The sequence below is a fragment of the Psammomys obesus genome, unplaced genomic scaffold (genome assembly GCF_907164565.1).
Source record: "Psammomys obesus unplaced genomic scaffold, mPsaObe1.curated_primary_1811, whole genome shotgun sequence".
NCBI classification, from domain to species: Eukaryota; Metazoa; Chordata; class Mammalia; order Rodentia; family Muridae; genus Psammomys; species Psammomys obesus.
In genome coordinates, this window is record NW_026585644.1 from 62,848,206 (window position 1) to 62,871,369 (window position 23,164).

General features: G+C 38.1%; 1 protein-coding gene across 18 annotated transcripts in view; it reads left to right on the forward strand.

Moving 5' to 3' along the window:
• The window catches only part of Nrcam (neuronal cell adhesion molecule), a 180,952-nt gene that overhangs the window by 79,781 nt on the left and 78,007 nt on the right, over positions 1–23,164 (forward strand). For 7 of the 18 annotated variants that reach the window (XM_055621111.1, XM_055621095.1, XM_055621128.1 and 4 more), the window contains exons 2-6: positions 13,644–13,842; positions 15,808–15,825; positions 18,258–18,363; positions 20,553–20,749; positions 21,801–21,923. In XM_055621111.1, the coding sequence (XP_055477086.1) occupies positions 13,752–13,842; positions 15,808–15,825; positions 18,258–18,363; positions 20,553–20,749; positions 21,801–21,923 (535 nt within the window). In that variant the 5' untranslated portion in view covers positions 13,644–13,751. Of the gene's footprint in view, positions 1–13,643; positions 13,843–15,807; positions 15,826–18,257; positions 18,364–20,552; positions 20,750–21,800; positions 21,924–23,164 lie in introns of those variants that run through there. The other 11 variants (XM_055621174.1, XM_055621166.1, XM_055621242.1 and 8 more) reach the window with 4 other exon arrangements.

A 23,164-nucleotide genomic window follows, 5' to 3' on the forward strand; every position in this document is an offset into this window, starting at 1 on the left:
TAAATAAATAAATAAATAAATAAATAAATAAATAAATAAATAAATAACTTCTCTTAAGGATCATGAGGAGAGTTGGAGACTAGTAATTAATGCCTAGGTCTGGCATTGGCTGAGAATGGTCTTTTGTAAAGTTCTCAGTAGAGACAGAAACCTAACTTTTAAAGCCTTCCTTAGCCAGACTAATTAGATGAATTAAAAAATCTGCTTTCTCCTAGAACGGTGTGGCCAGGGATACTTACTCTTCATCCTCAGCCTGCTCACAGGCGAGCACAGAATTGTAGGTCACTTCCTCTGCCATTTACTCACTTAATATCCCGATTATAGGCCCCTCCTTCATCTCCTCCTGGATACACCCGCCATCCCTCTTCCCCCATCTTCCTCCCCTACATCTGACCCCAGCGTATCAAGTCTCATCAGGACTACCTACATCCTCTTCCTCTGTGGCCTGGCAAGACTGCCCCACCATGGGGAAGTGATCAAAGAACAGGCAACAGAGTCCATGTCAGAGGCAGCCCCTGTTTCCCTTAGTTAGTGGGCCCACATGGAGACTCCATACATGGTCCTTGATTATTGCATCAATCTAAGCAGGCCTCCCTGGACCCAGATTTTTTTTTTACCACTTTTAATATTCCTTGTTTAATGATACAATTAAACACAGAAGTAAGCTTATTGAAAATAATTCCAACACTGAAGGATGTAAATACTGTCAAAATGTTTGCTTTGAAGTAAATCTTGGAGGGTGGGGCAAAAAAAGCCTTCAATCACATTTCATTTAGCCCCCCATGCCTCCTTGTATCTCATGCTTTCTCCCTTCCAACTTCTCATGAGTTAGACTGTTTTGTACCATGGTGACTTTATATGTTTTGTTCTTTTTTGCTTTCACTTTGAAATCCTATTCATTTCCCATCAGATCTTTTTCTTTAATTTTTATTTTTTTAATATTAGGTACAGTTTGTTAACTTTGTATCTCTGCTGTATCCCATTCCCTCTTTCCCTCCCAATCCCACCCTCCCTCCCTCATCTCCTTCCTGCCCCTTTCCAAGTCCATTGATAGGGGAGAACCTCCTCCCCTTTCATCTGATACTGGTTTATCAGGTTTCTTCAGGACAGGCTGCAAAGTCCTCCTCTGTGGCCTAGCAGGGCTGCTCCTCCCTCGGGGGAGGAGGGAAGGTCAAAGAGCCCACCATTGAGTTCATGTCAGAAACAGTCCCTGTTCCCCTTACTAGGATACCCGTGTGGTTACTGAGCTACCAAGGGCTACATCTTGGCAGAGGTTCTAGGTTGCATCCATACATGGTCCTTGTTTGGAGAAACAGTCTCATAAAAGACCCCTGTGCTGGGCCCAGATTTGTTGCCTTTGTTGGTCTCCTTGTGGAGCGCCTGTCCTTTCTGGGTTCTTCTGTCCCTCAGTTATTTCGTAAGACTTCCTGAACTCTGCCCAAAGTTTGGCTGTGAGTCTCAGCATCTGCTTCCATCCCATGCTGGATGGAATCTTTCAGAGGACATCTGTGGTAGGCTCCGGTCCTATTGCCTATCTTCAACTGCTTCCAATGCCTATTCTATTTGCCCTTCTGAATGAGAATTAAGCATCCTCCCTAGGGTTCTCCTTGTTATTTAGCTTCTTTTTTAATTTTTTATTTAACTTTATTAATTATACTTTATTCATTTTGTAACCCCCATAAGCCCCTCCCTCCTCCCCTCCCAATCCCACCCTCCCTCCCCTTTCTGCATGCATGCCCCTCCCCAAGTCCACTGATAGGGGAGGTCCTCCTCTCCTTCTTTCTGATCTTAGTCTATCAGTTCTCATCAGAAGTGGCTGCATTGTCATCTTCTGTGGCCTGGTAAGGCTGCTGCCCCCTCAGGGGAAGATGATCAAAGAGTCGGCCAATCAGATTATGTCAGAGGCAGTCCCTCTTCCCATTACTATGGAACCCATTTGGACCCATTTGGCTACATCTGTGCAGGGGTTCTAGGTTATCTCCATGAATAGTCCTTGGTTGGAGTATGAGTCTCTGGGAAGTTCCCTGTGTTCAAATTTTCTTGTTCTGTTGCTCTCCTTGTGGAGTTCCTGTCCTCTCCAGCTCTTACTATTTCCCACTTCTTACATAAAATTCCATTCACTTTGCCCAACAGTTGGCCATCAGGCTCAACATCTGCTTTGATAGTCTGCACGGCAGAGGCTTTCAGAGGCCCTCTGTGGTAGGTTCCTAGGTTGTTTCCTGTTTCCTTCTTCTTCTGATGTCCATCCTCTTTGCTTTCCAGGATGGGGATTGAGCATTTTAGTTAGGGTCCTCTCTTTTGCTTAGTTTGTTTAGATGTACAGATTTTAGCGGGTTTATCCTATGTTGTATGTTTATATGAGTGAGTATATACCGTGTGTGTCTTTTTGCTTCTGGGACAACTCGCTCAGGATGATCCTTTCCAGGTCCCACCATTTACCTGCAAATTTCATGATTTCCTTATTTTTCATTGCTGAGTAATACTCCATTGTATAGATGTACCACAGTTTCTGCATCCATTCTTCAGTTGAGGGGCATCTGGGCTGTTTCCAGCTTCTGGCTATTACAAATAAAGCAGCTACAAACATGGTTGAGCAAATGTCCTTTTTGTGTACTTGCGCCTCTTTTGGGGATATGCCTAGGAGTGGTATGGCTGGATCTTGAGGAAGCGCTATTCCTAGTTGTCTGAGAAAGCACCAGATTGATTTCCAGAGTGGTTGTACAAGTTTACATTCCCACCAGCAGTGGAGAAGGGTTCCCCTTTCTCCACAACCTCTCCAGCATGTGTTGTCACTTGAGTTTTTTATCTTGGCCATTCTGATGGGTGTAAGGCGAAATCTCAGGGTTGTTTTGATTTGCATTTCCCTAATGGCTAATGAGGTTGAGCATTTCTTTAAGTGCTTCTCTGCCATTCAATATTCCTCTACAGAGAGTTCTCTGTTTAGCTTTGTTCCCCATTTTTTATGTGGATTACTTATTATGTGGTTTGCTGCTTTTCAGCTTCATTAGTTCTTTATATCTACTGGATACGAGTCCTCTGTCTGATAAAGGGTTGGTGAAGATTCTTTCCCAATCTTTAGGCAGTTGCTTTGTTTTGATGACAGTGTCCTTTGCTTTACAGAAGCTTTTCAGTTTCATGTGGTCCCATTTATTGATTGTTGCTCTTTAGAGCCTGTGCTGTTGGTGTTCTGTTCAGGAAGTTTTCTCCTGTACCAATGAGTTCTAGGGTATTCCCCACTTTTTTTTCTAGCCGATTTAATGTGTCTGGTTTTATGTTGAGGTCTTTGATCCACTTGGACTTCAGTTTTGTGCAGGGTGATAAGTATGGATCTATTTTCACTTTTCTGCATGTAGACATCCAGTTGGACCAGCACCATTTGTTGAAGATGCTATCTTTTTTCCATTGTATGGTTTTGGCATCTTTGTCAAAGATCAGGTGTCCATAAGTGTGTGGGTTTATTTCTGGATCTTCTGTTCGGTTCCATTGATCCACCATTTAGCTTCTTTAGGTCTGTAGATTTTAGTATGATTTTGCTGTATTATATGGCTAACATCTGCCTGTACTTACTATAGGATCGTGAGAACAAGGGAAAGCCTTAGCACTACCCCAGACTGAAGTGGTTCAAAAAGGTTTTCTAAGTAAATCTATTCATTGAAATATTTGCAGTACCACCTTGAATATGCTTAAAGAAAATATTTTGTAATTTTGGATTTTCAACTTAATTTGTGTGTATACATCACCAAAATTTCTAAGTGAAAGAGAGAAAAATCATAATATAACTTGAAATGCATTATATCTAAAATGATAGTTTTGTCTTCCTACCTGCTCCTTTCTTCTCATTCTACCTTCTCCCCACTTCCAGAAGCATAAATGTATTTATTTTTAGGATACAAGTGCTCATTTTACCCACAAAAAAATATATATATTATATAAAAATTCAAACTGGGGACACCCATGGAGACAGTAATTCTATGCTTAATCAACCTCAGTGTAACCCAAAAATCTCTTCTGTTCTGATTCTTTCACTGGACAGTGGGACAAGGAACATGTTCTTCCTGATGCTGATTAAATACTTCTCTCTGAATGCTGTCTCACACTTTTGCAGTAGAATATACTTTCTATGGAGTCCGTGTAGATGGTTTTAGGAGGATTTCTGAAACATTAACCTTTCTGCACAGACAGCACACTATTCCAAAGCTTAGTCAAAATGTGGGATTGATTAACTCTCATATTACAGAAAAGATAGTTCCTCCCATGTATGCTTTCATGTGCTTATGCTCTACAGAGAACATGGCCTCCTAATTTTGAACTTCCTGGAAACTGAACTGCATTTAAATGTTCTGGGTACATATTCTCTTTGATAAATTTCCTTATGAGCTAATGGCTGATCATTGGTTTGCTTTTTTTTAAAATATATTCTGATTTTCATATAGTCTGTTTAAAGAAAATGAAATGTACCAAGAGGAAAATACATCCTGTATTGCTTCGCTGTCCTAGTGATAAATCCTTATGATACTCAGTTCATATCAGGTAGAAACTGAGATCTGTGCCTAATATGAAAGAGCATCTGGGATTTATGTTAATACAACTTTCCTGACACTGATAACAAGTGGAAAATACAATTCTTCATGTCTTGGCACTCTCTATTCCTCATATTCACGGTTCTGTTGTGATTATACATGGCTTGGATACCTTAGTAAGATTTATTTTTAGAGGTTGCTCTAAGAATTTCAAAAGCTTGTGGTGTGGTAATAATGATATCTGTTGTGTTTTGATAAATCTGGGCCTTTGTCTCTGTGTCTAGCCCCTTGTTTGAGAAAAGGCCAAATTATAAAGAAAAAGAATTTAGAAATGTAACTTGGAAGGAAACAGAGGAGATGTCTTGAGCCAACTAGCACCCACACAATTAATCATCCTGGCTCACCCAAGCTTTCTTCTCCCTGACTCATCATGGAAATAGAACAAGATGTCAATCCTGCCAAATATTCCTGCTAAGATTCTTTCTTAAAGCAATTCTGGATGACAGGAAATGGACCCTGCTTTTTGTGACAGGAATATTAGTGCCCACTAAATACTCCTCTTGTATCCTGATGTTTTCCTGAATCTCTAAGATTGGAGTCAATCAATGGCAACCAAAAACATATGTGTTACTTCTAGTTAGAGGAAGTTAAGACATAGAGACTCTGGAGGCCATTTGTAAAGATGGCAGCATCACAAAGTGGGAGCCTCAATGAGACTGGAGAAAATGACCTCACACACTTACTGGTCATTAGTACAAGATAGGCATGTTATATTGTGTTAAGCACTAAGATGCTAGGTTGACTTCTCATGGCAGATAGAGTACTTTGCTCTCCTACCCATTCTCTGCCCTGCTCTGCACTGTCAGGAAAGATGCACATGTTGAGATGCTATCCTTTGTGGCACATTATTCTCTTAAACCAGTTTATTTGGCTAGTCAGTCCTCCTACTGTGTTTGTGCTGGTGCATATCTGGTTGAAAAAAAGGAAAAAAAAAAACCTCAACCTGTCTCCATCCATTGCTGATAACAAAATCACATCACAATCCTAGGGCTTAAAACAACTGTTTACTTCTCCCTGTGATTCTAAGGATTGGCAGCTGGGCTGTTGTATTCGGTTTAATAGATCACTGACTGACTCTCCTGCTTTCAGCTAGGGCCAGAAAGCCTCAGATGATTTTCTCCTTCCAAGGCCTCTTTCCATGGACCTTCAGTCATTATTAGTTTAGTTCATACCTCCCAGAAGTTTATCACACCTCTGCTTGTAGCATATCTGCCAGAATTTCAATGCCAAAACACATCACACAGTCAAACCCAGAGTTACTACTGGAACTACATAAGGATAGGGCTGGCAGGCGGGATGCTGCTCTACAGGCTACCATATAATATTCTACCTTCATTCCATGTTTGTGGTAGAATTCAGGGTGGAAAAGAGAGAAGAAGACATCTTACCCACAGTTGATTTCCGCCAAACTTTGTAGAGAACTAGAACATTGGTTGTGCTACTGGGCTATTTAGCCTGGTTATCACAGCCATGCAAGGGTGACAGGTGCTTATCATCTGTCAAATGTCCTATCAGTGCCATAGTCACAACAATCTGTTTCTGCTCCTACAGATCTTGGCTGACTCCACCTTCATCCCACTCTTAATATCCTTTGCTTATTCATGGGTGGTCATATTGCTATCTATGTTTGACTTTTGTTTTTGCTCCAAACTGCTGCCACTCTCTCTTCCTTTCTCATATTTACCCTTCCCCCAGAAAGGCATTTGCAAGCATTTAGTCACTCTTAATTCCCTTTCAAGTCATCAAGTCATCTCACAGCCTTTATACATCCCACCTACCTTTGTGCAGACACTGTGTCTGATTCTTTTAGTTTTTGTCAGGCTTGGGCATATGGCAGACACTGAGGATGGGTGGTCTCCTCCCTTCTGCTTAGCTGGCTGTGACTAGATTAGAGGTGGGATGAAAAGGTGCATCTTTCCTTTGTCCAAGAACAATCTTCTTTTCTACTCCAACCACCTTTACATTCATAGTCAGCTCTATCACCCGCAAGAAATTGGAATAGTGCTTGTTGGATACCTGGCTAGACGAGTGTGGAACAGGCGCACTCCTTGTTCCTGTTGCCTCGCACATGTGGACTTTCTATTAATCCTGTCTTACGCTTTGTCCTAAATCTCTCATTCATATCATATTTTGTTATTTCTTTTCCTGTCATTACTATACTCAGAAAAATAATTGATATCCATATGATACCATGTATTAGAAATAAGTAGATTTTATCATAGATGTTGGTATTTTTGATGATCTAATGTCATGTCTTAAAAGCACTATCTAATTTTCTAAACCTAAAACATTGTAAGGTAATAAGATTTTTTTCTATTGAGGTATGAAATATCTTTTAAACTATTAATGAAACTTGTTAATAGTAACCATTCCCTGAGTGCAAAGCTAGGCTGCTGGCTCTTTATTTTACCTTAGTTGATTTTTTACCTTATGACTGCTGTTCAGAATGAACTCTGTTATTGTTGCTGTTTTATTGTCAGGTTCTTGCTTTGTAGTCCATGCTGATTTTGAACTCTCAATCCCCTTGCCTTTACCTACCCATGTGTAAAATCAGCCATTTAAAAAATGTCTCCTTTCTATTATCTTAGCTTGTTATTCTTTTAATAGGTCAGGGCTGTAATGTGGTATAATTTGAGGAATCCTATTTCCTATTCACATGGAACACAGTGTGGAAAGACCCCTGACAGAGTGCTATGAGCATCCATGTAAAAATCCTTTGTACATAGTCAGACTCCATTAGCCATTTAAAAAGTTATCAAGGATGAGATTTGATAGTTGTGCTTGGTTATAGACTAGTTTCAGAGTAATTGGATGTGGAAGGAGGAAAGATGCTGGATTCTTAAAAGATGTGACAGTAAAATGAATAGAAGCAGCAGAACTTTTCATAAGAACCAGCTATCTAGACCTGCTGCTTCATATATTGTGTGTTTGTATGTCCTCAGCAGGTGACTACCAGCCTGCACTATGCAGTCCTTATCAGTGAATAGCATGCTAGAATTTGTTTTTAATTTTTATTGCATTTATTGTGTTGGGGAGAGACGTTGTGTATGTGGTGGCACATGTGTAAAAGTTAAGAGGGCAGCTTGTGGGAGCCCATTATTTCCTTCTATCATGTGGACCTTGGGAATTAAACTCTAGTCATCAGACTAGCAACAAGTACTTTTTACCCATGGAGCCATCTTGTCATCAGCCCTAGAACTTACTTTGGGGGATTGTTGGGAAGACAGAATAACTTCCTATGGGGAGGACCCTAAGTGGGATTCCTACACGTACAGAAGCACTTAATATAGTTATTCTAGACAGCTTCAGCTGTCAATTTGACACAGTCTAGAGTCATCTCAGGCAGTCTCAGTTTTGAAATAGTTTATATCTAATAGGCCTATTGCCATGTTTTTAAGGGATTATCTTGATTGCTGATTAGTACAGGATGGCCTAACCTACTGTGGGTGCTACCATCCCTAGGCAGATGACTCTGGACTATACAAGAAAGCTAACTGAGCATGAGCCAGAGAGTGAAGGAGAGAACGAGTCAACAGTCAGCTTTCATCCATGGTTCCTGCCTCCGTGGAGTTGCTGATTTCTACATGGAGTTGCTGCCATGACTTCCCTTGATGACTAATTGTTATTTGGAAGTATTAGCTAAATAAATCCTTTCATCCCCCAACGTGATTTGTCCAGAGTGTTTTATCATAACAATAGACAGCAAACTAGAACAGTAGCTATTGTGATTAGGATTTATCTCCCCTCATTTGTTAAATGATTTTCTATTTTCTGTTGTTTTAAAAAGCTTCAGATAGGACAGTCAGTTACAGTACTTTGAGGAGTGAAGAGTTTGAGCTTTTACTAGTATACATTATCGCTGGTTGTGATGGCTAGTCTTATGAACTTGACACACAAACTAGGTTATCTGAATGAACAGAACCTTAATTTTCATGGAGAAAATGCCTCCATGAAATCCAGTTGTAAGGCATTTTCTTGGTTATTGATGGGAAAGGGCCCCTTGTGGGTGGTGTCACCCCTGGGCTGATAGTCCAGAGTTCTATAAGAAACCAGGGTGAACAAGCCATCAGGAGCCAGCCAGTAAGCAGCACCCCTTCATGCCCTCCTGTCTCCAAGATTTTGTCCTGTTTGAGTTCCTGTCCTGACTTTCTTTGATGATGAACAGCAATATAGAAGTGTAAGCTAAATAAACCCTTTCCTCCCTAGCTTGCTTTTTGGTTATGTTGTTTCTTCACAGCAATAGAAGTCCTAAGACACCTGTTATTTTTTATCTTTCCTTGGATATTGTTTCATTATAGTTATTGATTCTTTGTAGACATCTACTGGGAGATTCCTTTGACATGAAGGAAATTAGAAACACCCCCTTTAAAGCCTCACACAGCTATCCCTGCTATTTGAAGAGATCCTTGAAGTCTCTGTGGTCCATACCTCAGATAGGCTTTACTGAGCTTGGTGTGACCTGCAGTCGTACTAGTGTAACTGTGACTTTGTGGAGGAGTTTGTCTCTAATCTCTCCATGGACTCAGATACAAATCTGTGACTGAAAAGCACAGGAATAGCTAGGGGTGGCATTCATGTGCTTATTCCTTACAGTAAAAATATTTACAACATAACAAGTGACCATCCCTTAGTTGGATACAGATACTGGAAAACATTCAGGATAATGCCACATCCAGTGGGTATGCAGCCAGAAAGGCCAGCTGTTGCTGGGCCATAACTGGCAGTAATTAGTGTATCGTGGTTGTCCAGGTATATCACTATTTTGTTCACTGGCTTGAAGAATGTAGATCAGCTGTCTGAACTCAGCATTAACCTTTCTCCATGTTGGATACAGAAAAGCTCAAACAGCACAGAAGAAAATGGCCTTCCTGTCCTGCAGGAGAGCTAACTTTTAACAATTTAAATAACTTCAATTCTCGTTTGAGAGAAAAACAGGTTTTATTTTCTTTCTAAAAACAAAGACTTCTTAAGGAAGCCACATTACAGCTACTTTTTGGGGGGTTTTGCATGAATCTTTTGTCAAAACTTTAGGGGTTTTTTTCTTAAAAAATATATAGTAATATATTTTTATCAACTATAAAAATATCTATACATTTATATTATATATATAGTTGATAACTATATATTTTATCAACTATAAAAATATATAGTTGATCATCTTAACAGCATGGGTGATTTTAAATATTAAAGTGACTTATCAGGGCATACTTTTCAAGCATGCTTTACAATGTCTAATAGTAAATATCTTTTGAAAATTTCAAGCTGACATGTGTGTAACTGGTGTGTTATTTCACATTGGGACTTTATTCCTTTTACTCTAGTTACACAAAGAATTTAGCTTGGTCTAAATTCTTTATTTATTATTATTTATTTATTATTTATACTGTTGAATAACTGTCATCTCCCAAGGTGAAATACAAGGCAAGCGGCTCCTGGTGGGGAGGGCATTGAACACTATGGATGCAAAGCAGGAGTTTTCTTCTGTGCAAATTCAGAACACATTCCTTTCACTGAGGGAAAGCTCAGTTTTCCGGCAGTGTTTTTGACTTGTAGTTTAATTGAGTACTGTCCTTGAGTGCTTGGCATGTCACATTTGAGGTCATGTAAGTGTGGGTGATTTTTCTTCAGTAGGAGTCAGTGATAGGCAGGACATTACTTTGTCCTGCCCTAAAAGAATATGCACTGGAGATAATCTGTGGATAATTGTGCAATTAACGTTCAACCTTTGAGGAAAGACCATGTTTTCCAGTGTTATAGTTCCTAATCTCCCAATAGTGTGAAGATTTATTTGCTCATGCCTCTTTAAGTAAGTACTTTCTCCATTTCTCTAAAACTTGATTTTTTTCTTTATAGTGCACACTGATTTTATACGCAATTTATTAATTCCATGTATACTTTAAAAGGATAAAGATAGTTATATATGAAGCTTGTCTCATTGTTTTTTCTGTTTTGGAAGAATTAATACTTTAAAACATGAGGCAATGAAAGAATCAGACTAACTTTGTAACCTATGTTTCTTTATATTTTCAAGTTTTAGGCCCATGTTAATTAAAGCCTCTAAGTGCTTCTCCAGAGAGCCGAGGAATGTAAAAGTTCCTGACATTAGCCATCTGTGAGGGCAGAGATAAGGAAGAAAACAAGCAGAGATCTCTACGAAATGGAGAGAAAATCACCGGCTGGCGCCTGTGAGATGAGCTTTGTTTGGAAACTGGGCCAAATGGCCCCAATCCTTCTCCTGACCTTTGATCCAAAGCCTGTAACCCCCACTCCTCATAATAGACACGGGATGAGTTAATCACTCTCCCACCTTTAACCGTGGCTATATCTCATATATGGCAGGAAATTCCAAACTGACTTGAAGATGAGATATCTGGACAGGGCTGACCAGACCTAAGGGTGCCCAGAACCAACCAATTATTTTAAAAGTTAAATACCTCATCCAATCATGAATTGCCAAGAAGGCAACCCCTAGAATTCCCATGCCTTGCCTTTTAAAAACCTAAGGTCTTTGTCTCCCTGTGCCACTCCTTGCTAACCAGCAGGGGTGACCCCATTGTGCAATGGTCAGAATGAACCTCTTGCGATTTTGCATCGATGGATGATTAGTTTCCTGAGTTCTCTTCATACCTTCTTATATTTAGGCTCTTGCTGGGCCTAACAGCAAAATATATAACAAGTGAAGAACTTAGAAACTGTGTAGTTATTTAAGATCCTATAGGCATTGTAGTGTATAGTACAGATTTGGGGAAGTGTTTGAGTTGTCTAGTACCTGTTTAGAGGGCTGAGTACTTAAATCTAATAAACTGAATTAACATGGCTCATGAATCACGCAGTCATCTAGTGTGTATCTCAGAGTTTAACTTTGCTGTGTTTGCTCAGCATATGTTATATGTAAGATCTACTTGCTTTAGTGCCCTTTGTTTTATTTTCCCTGAAGCTTTTGTTGAATTAGAATTAACAGCAAATCTGACAGATCTGAGGAGACCTACAAAAATGTGATTTTATGGTGGAGATATGCCATGTGCACACAGAAAGGTCGGTTGCTTTAAATATGGGTCAGAAATGCTTTAACAAGCTTCTTTACCTAAATGCTTCCTAGAGACTAATAACATAATAAAAGACAAAATTTTTGGATCTTAAACCACATAGTGTGAATGCTTAATTCACAAAATAATATTTGTATAAGCAGAATGCCTACCATTAGCTAGTTTTTTTCTTTGTATCTGTTTTGTAAGAAGTCCATCAAAACCAAACTTAAATCTGAATTCTGTTGCTAGCAACACATATTATCTACATTGTTTCATTTTTCACGTTTGTGCTTTATCCCATGTGCTGATCTATTATTTTATTACAACTGATTTGTTTATGATGACTAGATTCTGGTCTGGAAACTGAATGTTATAGTATAAATATAGCTCAGGTTAGCCTGTTATACAATCATTTCAAGGATCTTAAGGCTCTTTTTTGTTCTTTTTTCTTACATTCATTAATTTTGTTACTATAATATTTATTTATTTCCTTCCATGTTCCAAGTAGGCTACTGTGGTGCTGTCAGGGATAAGAGAGATTCAGTCTCTAGCCTGCAGAAGTGCATTTTGGCGGAAATGATGGTTATTATGAAAATACATGACTTCTTAAAAATTACATATATAATTAAACCTACAAAAACTACCTTAGGTTATAATAGTGTCATTTCCTTTCACCCTCTTTTTTCCCCCCCTTTCACCCTCTTAAGAGAACCATTGCTCGCAAGTGTCTTTCCTTCCTGAGAAGACACTAAAAACTTTTCTTTCCAGGTGGGGCAGACATCTGTCTCTATGACAGAGCTAAGGCTTTCAGTGTGATGCTTTTTTAGGCAGGGTGGCAGAAGGATGGGGAGATGAGGAAAAGACAGCCCACATAGTCTGTCTGTCTGTCTGTCTATCTATCTATCTATCTATCTATCTATCTATCTATCTATCTATCTGTGGGTTTTTTTGTTTGTTTTGAGACGATGCCTTGCTTGTAGCCCAAATTGAACTGTACTCATTATGTAGCTTAAGATGCCCTTGAACTCCCAACAATCCTCTTGTGTCAGCCTCCTAGGTGCCGAGATCATGTTACATACAAACATGCATACATATATATATATATGAACAGTATTATAAAATGAGAAATTTCAGAAATTCAGAGGCAATGATGGAATGCCTTCTAGTTTGAGTGATCAGCTGATGTTTCTTGAAAAGGATGTCTTAAGCGATTTATGAAAAACAAATAGGACTTTGGTAAGCAAATAGGATGGATAAAGCTTTCCAGGTAAAGGGATGGGATAAACTACAACAAGAAGGTGGGAGAGTTCAAGGCATACTGAGGGACTAGAGAAAAACACAAGAAAAATGGAAAGAAATCATCTAGAAAATAGTTACAAGGAAGTGGAAGAAAGCTGGTGGAATAAACCAGGCCAGATCATAGAGGATTTTAAAGACATATTAAAGGATGTAATGAACTACTATGGTGACTTCCAGTATTTCACAAGAAAGAATAATTAATCAGCACTGTTGAGGAGAATGACTACAGAGGATAGCCTGGAACCCAAACCTCAGCTGGCTCTGAAACTAGAGTAAGTAAGATGATCTCGATTGTCAGAGTTCATCTTCTCCATCAGTGTTTAGAGTTTGAAGGAAACATGTGGCCATGCCCAGAACTCTCCTACAGAGCCTCTTCAGAATGAAGAGGCCCCTTCCCTCTGAAGACTCAGTGCTCACTTTTTAACTGTCTTCAAATACAGGGTTTCCTTACCTATTACAAAGATATGGTTGGCTTCAGAGAGCCTGAATACAAATATTTAATATGGAAAAATCATAATAATGGGAAAGGGGGCAGATTTTGCTTGACAACACCACAAATATTTCAGAACTGATTTTAGATTTATGAATAAATAATTATTCCAGTCTCTGGGTTAAATATTTAAAACTCAGCTTCTTTTATTAATTCATGTCTGATTTTTCTGAGGTGTACATTTTCACTCTTCATTTCTGTCTTTTAGTATGCCATAATTATTCTTCTTATCCCATCCTTTTTCAGCTCGCTGCATGAAAATTTATTTAAACGTGGCACACAAATCTTTGAAAGAAGAAAAGGAAATTCTGTGTGTGGGTCTCAGCAGGAGTAAAGCTGGTGCAGCTTAAAATAATGCTGAAAAAGAAGCACTCATCTACAGGGAGGGTGCCCCTGATCCTCTTCCTGTGCCAGATGATTAACGCCCTGGATGTACCTCTTGATCGTGAGTATTAACAGTTTAAAGCTCTTAGACCAGAAGACCAAACCTTCCAGCATTTACCATCACCCTGAGCTGTGTTTATGAGGAAAGTGTCTGCATGACACTGAAAAGCTAGTCAAAATTAATTTGGCTTTTATCTTCAGCACCTGGTGTTTATGAAGACACTGAAGAAAAGGTAGTGAAAATGTCTAGACATGCTGTCTTTATCTTTGCTTCAGGTGTCTTTTGCGTACAGTGGTGGGAGTGGTCTGAGAAGAAACTGGTTCAACTGTCCTATCTTCCCAGTGGGCAAAGCTTTGTAGAAGGACCATGTGAACCACTTTACAAGGATGATGCAGAGCCCCTTCCCACTTATTGTTTTTATTGTGTCACTTTCTCCCTTCATTACTGAGGCATCTCTGAAAAAAACAAAATCAGAAAATGGTCTTGCTAATCCTCAAACAATATCCCCAAATCACCCATACTTCATACTTTGTTTATCCTGATCCTACTGCATTTCTCACTCTCATTTTCCAAAATGTTCAATGTACATTATAGTCTTCCTAGCCTGAGTGGTTTGTTCATAGATAATAAAGACAAAACTGACTTCCTCCTGGATATGTTCCTGCAGCAGAAAGCAGAATTTCAAATCTGAACAATTACTGTACTTCACAATTGATTTTCCCATTTACCCCCCAATCTACATAACCTCTTTAAAACCATTAGCTTCCTGGACAGAACATCCGTTTGGCAAGCTTTCTAAGGTGCAAGGGAAATAGCTGTTTCCTGGGGTTATCCAATTGCTTGTGTGTCCTTTTCTGCTGCAGAAGCTGCAGCTGTCGTTGGAAAGAAGAGACAGATTTCTTGCACACTCAGCTCATTTCCTGGGCCATGCTTCTCTATACCAAGGGGCAACAAAAAGAAGCCTTTTCATTTTTAAAGTTATTCATCTTTAATTTAAAATATGTAAATATATTAATTGAAATATGCATTTTCTTAAGCTTATTAAAGCAGGAGTAAATATACTTATTTAATAAGTAAATAGATGCACTGAAAAGAGGGAAAAGCAGTAGGGGAAATGCTTTGTTCTCTCTTGTGTTAAAAGTATTCCTCCTTAATATGACTGCTCAAACCATCAGGGGAAACAGGCACCTAGGGCTAACTTAATTATGGCAGCTAAAAGAGAAGAGACACAGGCATAATGAAAATAATGTCACAAGTAGCCTAGGCTTTCGTGCATTAACCTTTGCAAGCTGTAATGACAGGCAGCCCTGCAGAATGATTGAAACTGCAAACACATCCTCATTCCACACATCCTTTTTTTCAGCATACAAAATGGCACTATTTACAGGACCCAGCAATCTGGGTGGCTGAGAATTCCAAAGCAGAAATATGCTAATAGCATAAAACCATCTTGAAGAGTAACCACAGAAATGTGAGAATCTTAAATCAGTGTTGGATTTGACTCAGATGGAAAATTGTAGTGAGATTCAATCGTGAGGTATCATCATGTGCATCAGTGTCCAGAATAATAAGATTGAACACTACACATAATGTGACAACTCAATTGTAGATTTCATTTATTTTTCAAATTGAGCACAGTTATCAGTACAGCACAATGTGTATAGGATAGAATTAGCTACTCCTACCCTGGAAGAGTTGTTTGTTTGTTTGTTTATTTGTTTGTTTGTTTTGTTTGTTTCTTTGTTTCCCCTTCAGCGTAGCCTTTATTCTCCCATATGCTGGTGTGAGAAGCTGCTGCAGGGGCAGAGCAAAACAAGAGTACCCACTTTCTTTTTCTTGTAATGTAATTGTGACATTGTAATGTCACAATTTTAACTTTCACAATATGGGTTCTTTTCCCTAGGTCAAATCAAGTAGACAAAATGCTCCTTTTTTATCTTTAGAGTGCTAACATTCTGACTACTAACATCTGATTTTCTTTAATCTTCTTTGCCCACTCACCTGCTGATACTGATGGGAAAAAAGCAAAGCTTCTTGATGACTGTAAGTGTCTTTCTACAAATTACTAGGCAGTGTGAAAATGTGACCGTGTCCTTGTTTCTTGAATTAATAGTGTGAATCAAATAAACATAATTATGTTTTGTGATTAGTGTTTTTTTAAGCATGTTGCTTACTATAGCCAAGTACCTCATTTGAATGCTAAGGTACAAATATAATGTTTATAACCTGCATGAGTTATGGAGACTTTGATACTACTTTGCCAACCTGCCGTTCTACTAACATCCAAGCTGTATTCACATCTGATGTAACTCAATGAGAAAGTTAAAAAAAAATGTAGGGAGAATAATTATTTTGTTTTAAATGCCATCAACTGGAACAGACACATCTTTTGCAGAGGTTTGGAAATTGGGTGTATATCAGAAGCTTCACTCAGCTTTAGCCTTCAGCACTGGGTAGAACAGTGTTGCTAGAATTATAAGTGAAAAAGTCTGGCAAATTAGAAGCTTGTTTTGAAATACACAGAAGACAGACCACTTCAGTCATATCGCTCCTGGGAGGCTTCCTATAAGCAAAAATTTCTGCTGCTTCTGACAGCTGGGTAGCATTTATCATCCACTGAAAAGATGGTCCAGTTTCATACATTTTCCTTTGATGTTGAGTTAAACAGAGAACTCTTGGTAAGACCCTACAAAGCATTTGTTAATTGCAATATGATCTAAGCACTATTCAAAAAGAAACCTCCAGATGGCAAACTCCTGGTACAGCTGCAGGCACAGGAGGGGAAGCCCTGCATTTGAAACCACCAAATTTGCATGTCTGGCACTGTCTTACCCCATCTCATCTACCTCCTACCATCCCCAAGAAGGACTGGATTAAATCACTCCTAGGAATCCCTTCTATCAACATCTCTCTTCACTATTTTGACAGTGTAGGACCTCAAGAATTCCTTTTATTATCCCAAATACTGTACTCCCAGAATCTGAAGACTGATCACTGCAAAATGAACCTGGCCCAAATCAGAATGCTTGAAGCACAACTGAACAATCCCAGTGTTGGCATCTACTAAAAATTTTTACACAATGTGTTAATAATCCTTCTAGTCACAGTTGGAGGCCAGGTCAACTTTTGAACTTCCCTTTCCTTCTGAGGGCTTACAGGGGTTGAGGTTCAAGTCTCCCAACTAAAACAACAACAACAACAAACAGAGAGCCATTAACCTTCAGATAAAACTGCTGACTAGCATTGAAAATCAGCAAGATAAAGGCAGGAAGGTCCAAAGTTCAGCAAAGCAAGCTGGAACAGGACTACTTCATTGCACAGTCCCAAAGATGCCGCAACATGTTTGCACTGGGGGCCAGGGAAGCCTTTGTCATGGGAAAATGCTCTACACATTGTGAGATGTATAGAGACATGCTTGCCCTCTCCCTCTACAGGTAACAATTCTATACCAGCCCTGGTTATGGTAATGCAAAGATCCCTGGAAGGGCAAAGGCAAGGGCAAGTTGCTCCTTGTTGCCAACCACCACTTTGTGTGAATATCGCCCCTTCTGCTTAGCACTGGCCAAGCAGAAACTAGGTGAGAATTAGTCTCTGCTTGGTGCCTTTCAGAGAAGTCAAGCTGTTTGATTTCTCTGAATAACAAACAAGGTTGAAATTGCTGGCCTCTAAAGTGCCTTCCCATTCTAATAAGAATCTCACTTAGAGGAAAGAGGAAAGATCCTGATCTCACAAGAGGAAAGACCATAGTTTTAGAGCAACTTGGAGCAAGCATGCTCAAGGTCACTATCTAGACTGGCTTTCCTCAGGATGAATTGCTCTGGGTCAAACTGTTAGCTTTACAGTTTCACAGTAAAGGACCAGGTAACATTTTGAAGAGCACATAGAAACATAGCCCCCTAGGAAAAAGAATTCCAATCTTATTACTAGTCCACATAGGAGTGTTTTCTCTTTATTCCTAATCCATCTACCTCCTGGCTCTAAGGCATGTCAAGACTCCAATTTAACAATCTTTTAAATATGAGTTTATCAAAAGTTTCCCCAGGATATATTAATTTAAATCATTAGCATACTAATGAATGTTATGTCAGTGACTATCCTACTAAAGATTCAAATCTACCTCATACTTATATTGACAGACATCACTTGAAATGAAAGAACCATGAATTTCTCATTGTTACATCAGAAAAACAATGTTTGAATATTAGATTGGTATTAGTAACTATTTTCCCAGACTTTTGGTCTGGGAAAATGTACTTTGTAGTGTGTATGATTGTTACCAAGGGGAAGCTATATCCTGACTTCTCAACTTTAGCTGAGTTTTAGTTGAAAAACTAATGATTTACTGCTACAACAAATAACTAAGAATAATTGTGACATATTAATCTAAGGCAAGTGATTTTAATATTGAAAAAGTGGTTACTATCATGATAGTAAATCATTTATTTCTTTACATTATTCTCTGTTTTACAATTAAGTGGTGCAGCCTCCAACCATCACTCAACAATCACCAAAAAACTACATTATTGATCCTCGGGAGAATATTGTAATCCAGTGTGAGGCCAAAGGGAAACCTCCTCCAAGGTAAGCCTGTATCCTATTTTTGATAGTACTTGTTTTACCTTTTGTTTATCTAACCAACTCCCTGGCTCATTTCAGCCATTCAAAGGTGTTTAATGTATCTTCTTAGGTTCTGCATATCTCTAAAGTATCAGTCATTGGTTCATTGTCTCATCTCTCAGATTAATTACAGCTCATTTGATTAAACCCAGATTTTTGCATTTTACTATCCATCTTTTCTGTAAAATGCTCATAATTTGTGGAATGATGGGAAAAGACCCTCTTATCTTGGTTCTCACACCAATGGTTTTTGATAAGGCCAAACCCCTTTTATTTGAGCTTGGTTTTCTTCATATGTTGAAAAGTCAAGAATAATTTGAATTGATGGATTCTACGAACTCTCCTACCTCTATACTGGCCATAGAATAGTCCTACATACAGTGTTCTCTATACTTATTGGGGTTGTCTATGTGGATCTTAGCATTAGCACTTCATAATCCAGTCTAAACAAAACATTATAAAGATGGGAAACTTAGGGAAATCCTGCTGGACTATCTATGGAGGCCCCTACAGAGAGTGACACACCATCTAGTCCAGTAATGTGGAGAATTCTATAGAGTTTGATTGTTAAAAATAGTAACTATTATAACAATTAAATTCATGACTGTTAAATTGTAACTGGTGTGCTTCAGGATTAGGACAAGCAGCTCTAGCTCCTCATTTTTTATTTATAGAAAAAAAGGAGGAATGTTAGTATTTAGGCAGCCTGCTTCTGGGTTGCCTAGCAACCTATGATGCCATTATGTGTAGCAGGCCAGGTAGCCACACCTGGCAGGCGTGGTTACATTGCTCCTTAAAAGGATCAACCTACCGCTTTGTCTCTCTCTTAGCTCTTGCCTTCTCCCCTTTCTCTGTTGGGGTGCCCCCCCCTTTCCCTTATCATGACTTGCTTTTTCCTTCTCTCTCTGTCTTCATCTCCATCTAATAAACCTCTTTCATATAAAATCAGCTGTGCACATCATTATTATTTATTTGGTCCTAACAGTAACAAGGCATAATAATTTATAATTAATAAAAGTAGGAATGTTTTAGGTATTTTATGGCAAATTTATATATTATACACCTGATTCTAGATACCTATGTATGTCAACAGTTCCATCAAAGCTTTATTCCAAAACATATTGTAACCCAATCATATTGCTGAAAACCAGCTTCAAACAGGCCTCAATGTGCCTTTGAGCTTCATTCTTAGTTAATGCCCACCATACTTGTATGGCCAGACTTCTCAGGAGTTAGTGGTAATGATTTTTTGCTGTGAGAATGAACCTGTCCTGTGTAGTGTGGTATGTTTTTCAGTCTTCTTGACCTCTGTCCATGAGGTAAGTGTAGCCTGCACCACTACCACTTCCCGTCCTAGCTTTTGTAAGCACCACTGTAAGCATAAATAGTAAGAAAAGAAATCTAAGTTGAAAAACACAGGAAAGTTTGACATGTATTTCTCTCCATCATCTCACCATCACCAAGGTGTGACTAATTAGGAAGTATTTAGTCACATGAACACATAACATTTATAGAAAGACATTTTTTATGTAACTAAACTGAAAAAAAATTAATCTTGGTTGACAATTTGGTATATCTTCTAATATACATACATATATATATATATATATATATATATATATAATTATTTCTAGAATTAACAATCCTAAAGTGCACCTTACATAGAATTACCATTTTTTAAAACTAACATTTAAAATACTCCAGAGTTTTAACTCTTCTCCAAGGCTCTAATTTTATACTTTAGTAACTTGAAACAGATATGATCAGCTTCTCACTCAAAGATAATCAATACTTACGGAAGCTTTTCTTGTCAGCTTAGAGCACATTTTTATAAACAGTTTAACTATGTGAACTGTTAATGAAGTTCAGAGACTGCCTTGAAAAGTGTTTTTTTTTTTCCTTAGAAAAAAAATGGCAGGCAATTTGTGTTAGATTTGAGCTGATTTTAAAGAAGTATATGCCTCAAAATGTAAAAACAGCACTTTTTTTCTGAATCGTGATTTGGTATAATCTTTTAAGCATGGAGACCTTTTACTAAATATTGAAATCTAACAATTACTCCTGAAACTCCATAAAACCTATTATTAAAGGGGTATATAATCCTATTTTTTTCTAGACTATTAATGACTTTTAATCTTTGATGTGTTGGGCAGCTTTTCCTGGACTCGTAATGGAACTCATTTTGACATAGACAAAGACCCTCTGGTCACCATGAAGCATGGCTCAGGAACACTCATCATCAACATCATGGCTGAAGGAAAAGCAGAGACATACGAGGGAGTGTACCAATGCACAGCAAGGAACGAGCGCGGAGCTGCTGTCTCTAACAGCATTGTTGTCCGCCCGTCTAGTAAGTAGTTTGTCAACCCAGCTCATCATCTGTCACGTTATCCAAATATGACCAAAGAAGCAAGAACATAGCTTCCAATATTCTCACTTTGGCTTTCATAAAATTAATGTCTACTATTTTCTGCTAACAACCTAGCAAGCTCCTCAGCCTAGTGTTTGCCAATCCATTGTGTCCTTTATCCAAGTCCTGAATGAAAGAACAAGGCTAAAAAAGGTGTTTATTCCCTAAATCGATCTAGATATTTATTTCTTGTGTAGTTTATTATAAGATGAAAATAAATTCTTATGATATGGTTAACAAATTACTATGTGATTTCTTTTAACAATTGTTTCAAATTTGCATTAAGATTTGATGGCCCTTTTTACAGTAGTCAGTGTTAAAATCCTCTCAACAGCCTTAATTATATTTAAAGAATAATGGCCATTTGTAGTTATGGTTATTTTGAAAACATTTAAAATTACATATTTAAAATTGTACATAAAGAAATGTAAATTGTTCATGAGTCTTTTCGTTCATAGAAATAATTTCTAATCAGTATTTTCTTTCCTTATATATATGTACATAAAACTATCTTATTCTGAAATGCTATTTTAAAACCTTTGACATTAATATATCATATACTCTCTTACCAATATTATAAGTAAGCATACATATATAATACCATATGAAATTCAAATGTATATATATTCTTATTTAGCAAGTTTGTTGTTGACATTTAATTTTTTTCCCATTCTCTTTGGAGAGCTTGCTTGTATAAAAGACAATGTCTTATTGATGTATTAGTGTAAATTATTAAACAATGGAGTAGTGGCTTGAGTTACACTGCCAATGATAATAAAGGAGATTTTCTTCCCTTCTACTATTGTGTCTATATGTGTTTTTTTATTCTAACACACTATTTTAAAGTAAATTTTAAAGTAATTCATTAATTAATATATGTAAATTCTAAGTTACATTTCCCAAAATCTTTGGGTGACTTTTTTGTTTTGTTATCTTCTTTTATTTTTGCATAAAGAAATAGCTAAGAAGATTTTTGGTTTTTGCTTAACAGGGTCGCCCTTGTGGACCAAAGAAAGACTTGAACCAATAATACTTCAAAATGGTCAGTCATTGGTGCTTCCCTGTAGACCTCCAATTGGATTACCACCAGCCATAATATTTTGGATGGATAATTGTAAGTCTTAACACTAAGAATTTTCTTCAGTTGACTTATGCTTACTTTTCATAATAGTTTACCTCCTCTTACAAATCATAAAGTGCTTATAAAATGATCTATATGTGCTCAGAAAAAAAGCAGCTTACTGAAATAAGTACCATGCTATTTAATTCATTAACTATGCCATACACTGCTATGGATCAACAACACCAGAAAATACTTGCTGTCACAGGGCTTGCCTTCTGCACAACGAGGTGAGCTGAGAAGAAAAAGGAGGTAAAAAAATGTATTTTGAAAATCTATATCAGTCAACAATAAATTTTATGGAAGAAAAGAAACCAGAAATGTGAGCGTAGTGCTAATGGGGTGGAGTGAGAAGGCAAACCAGTGGCCTGCTTATCTGTGTGAAAAGGGGCACTGATGCAAGCCCTAGGGCAGAACATCCATAAGATGTTAAGAACAACAGAAAAAGTGGCTATATTGAAAGAGCCAAGGGAAAGGCTTGTTTTCCCCTCTGAATGAAGTAGTAAAATGTTAGAATATATTTATCAGAAATAAAATAATTAGTAAAAAGTAAAAATAATTAGTAAAATTTCCATTCGTGTGTTGAAAGCAAAGACAAAAGAAAAGTCGGGGGAGGCCAGGATGTGACACAGTGTGTAGTTTAGTGGTAGACCACTTGTCTAGAATCTGTAAGGTCCTACATTCAATCCCCAGCACTTGAAAAAGAAAAAGTGGCAGAGTCCAATTAGGTGTTTATTATAATCCAGGACATGGTTAATGGTGACTTGGAACTTGGGAGGCAGCAGTAGAGTGTTTGTTGGTGCTACTTTTTCAAACGCTACTTTATTTGGGAGCTCCTTAAAATTTATGCCTCTGCATCTGCTTTGATACACTGCTAGGTAGAGTCTTTCAGAGGCCCTCTGTGTTGGGCTTCTGTCCTGTTTCTTGTTTTCTCCTTCTTCCAGTGTCCTTCCCCTTTGTCTTTCTAAGTGAGGATTATCCCTTTTACCCTGGGTCCTCCTTCTTGTACCCACCTATAAGTGAGTACATACCATGTGTGTCTTTCTGCTTCTGGAATACCTCACTCAGGATGATCTTGAGTGCAGGGAATCATATGAAAGAAGGTAATTAGTAAGACCTGGAGAGTACATACAGGAGCTCCACAAGGAGAACAACAGAACCAAAATATCTGGGCTCAGGGGTATTTTCTGAGACGGATACTCCAACCAAGGTACATTCATGGACATAACCTAGAA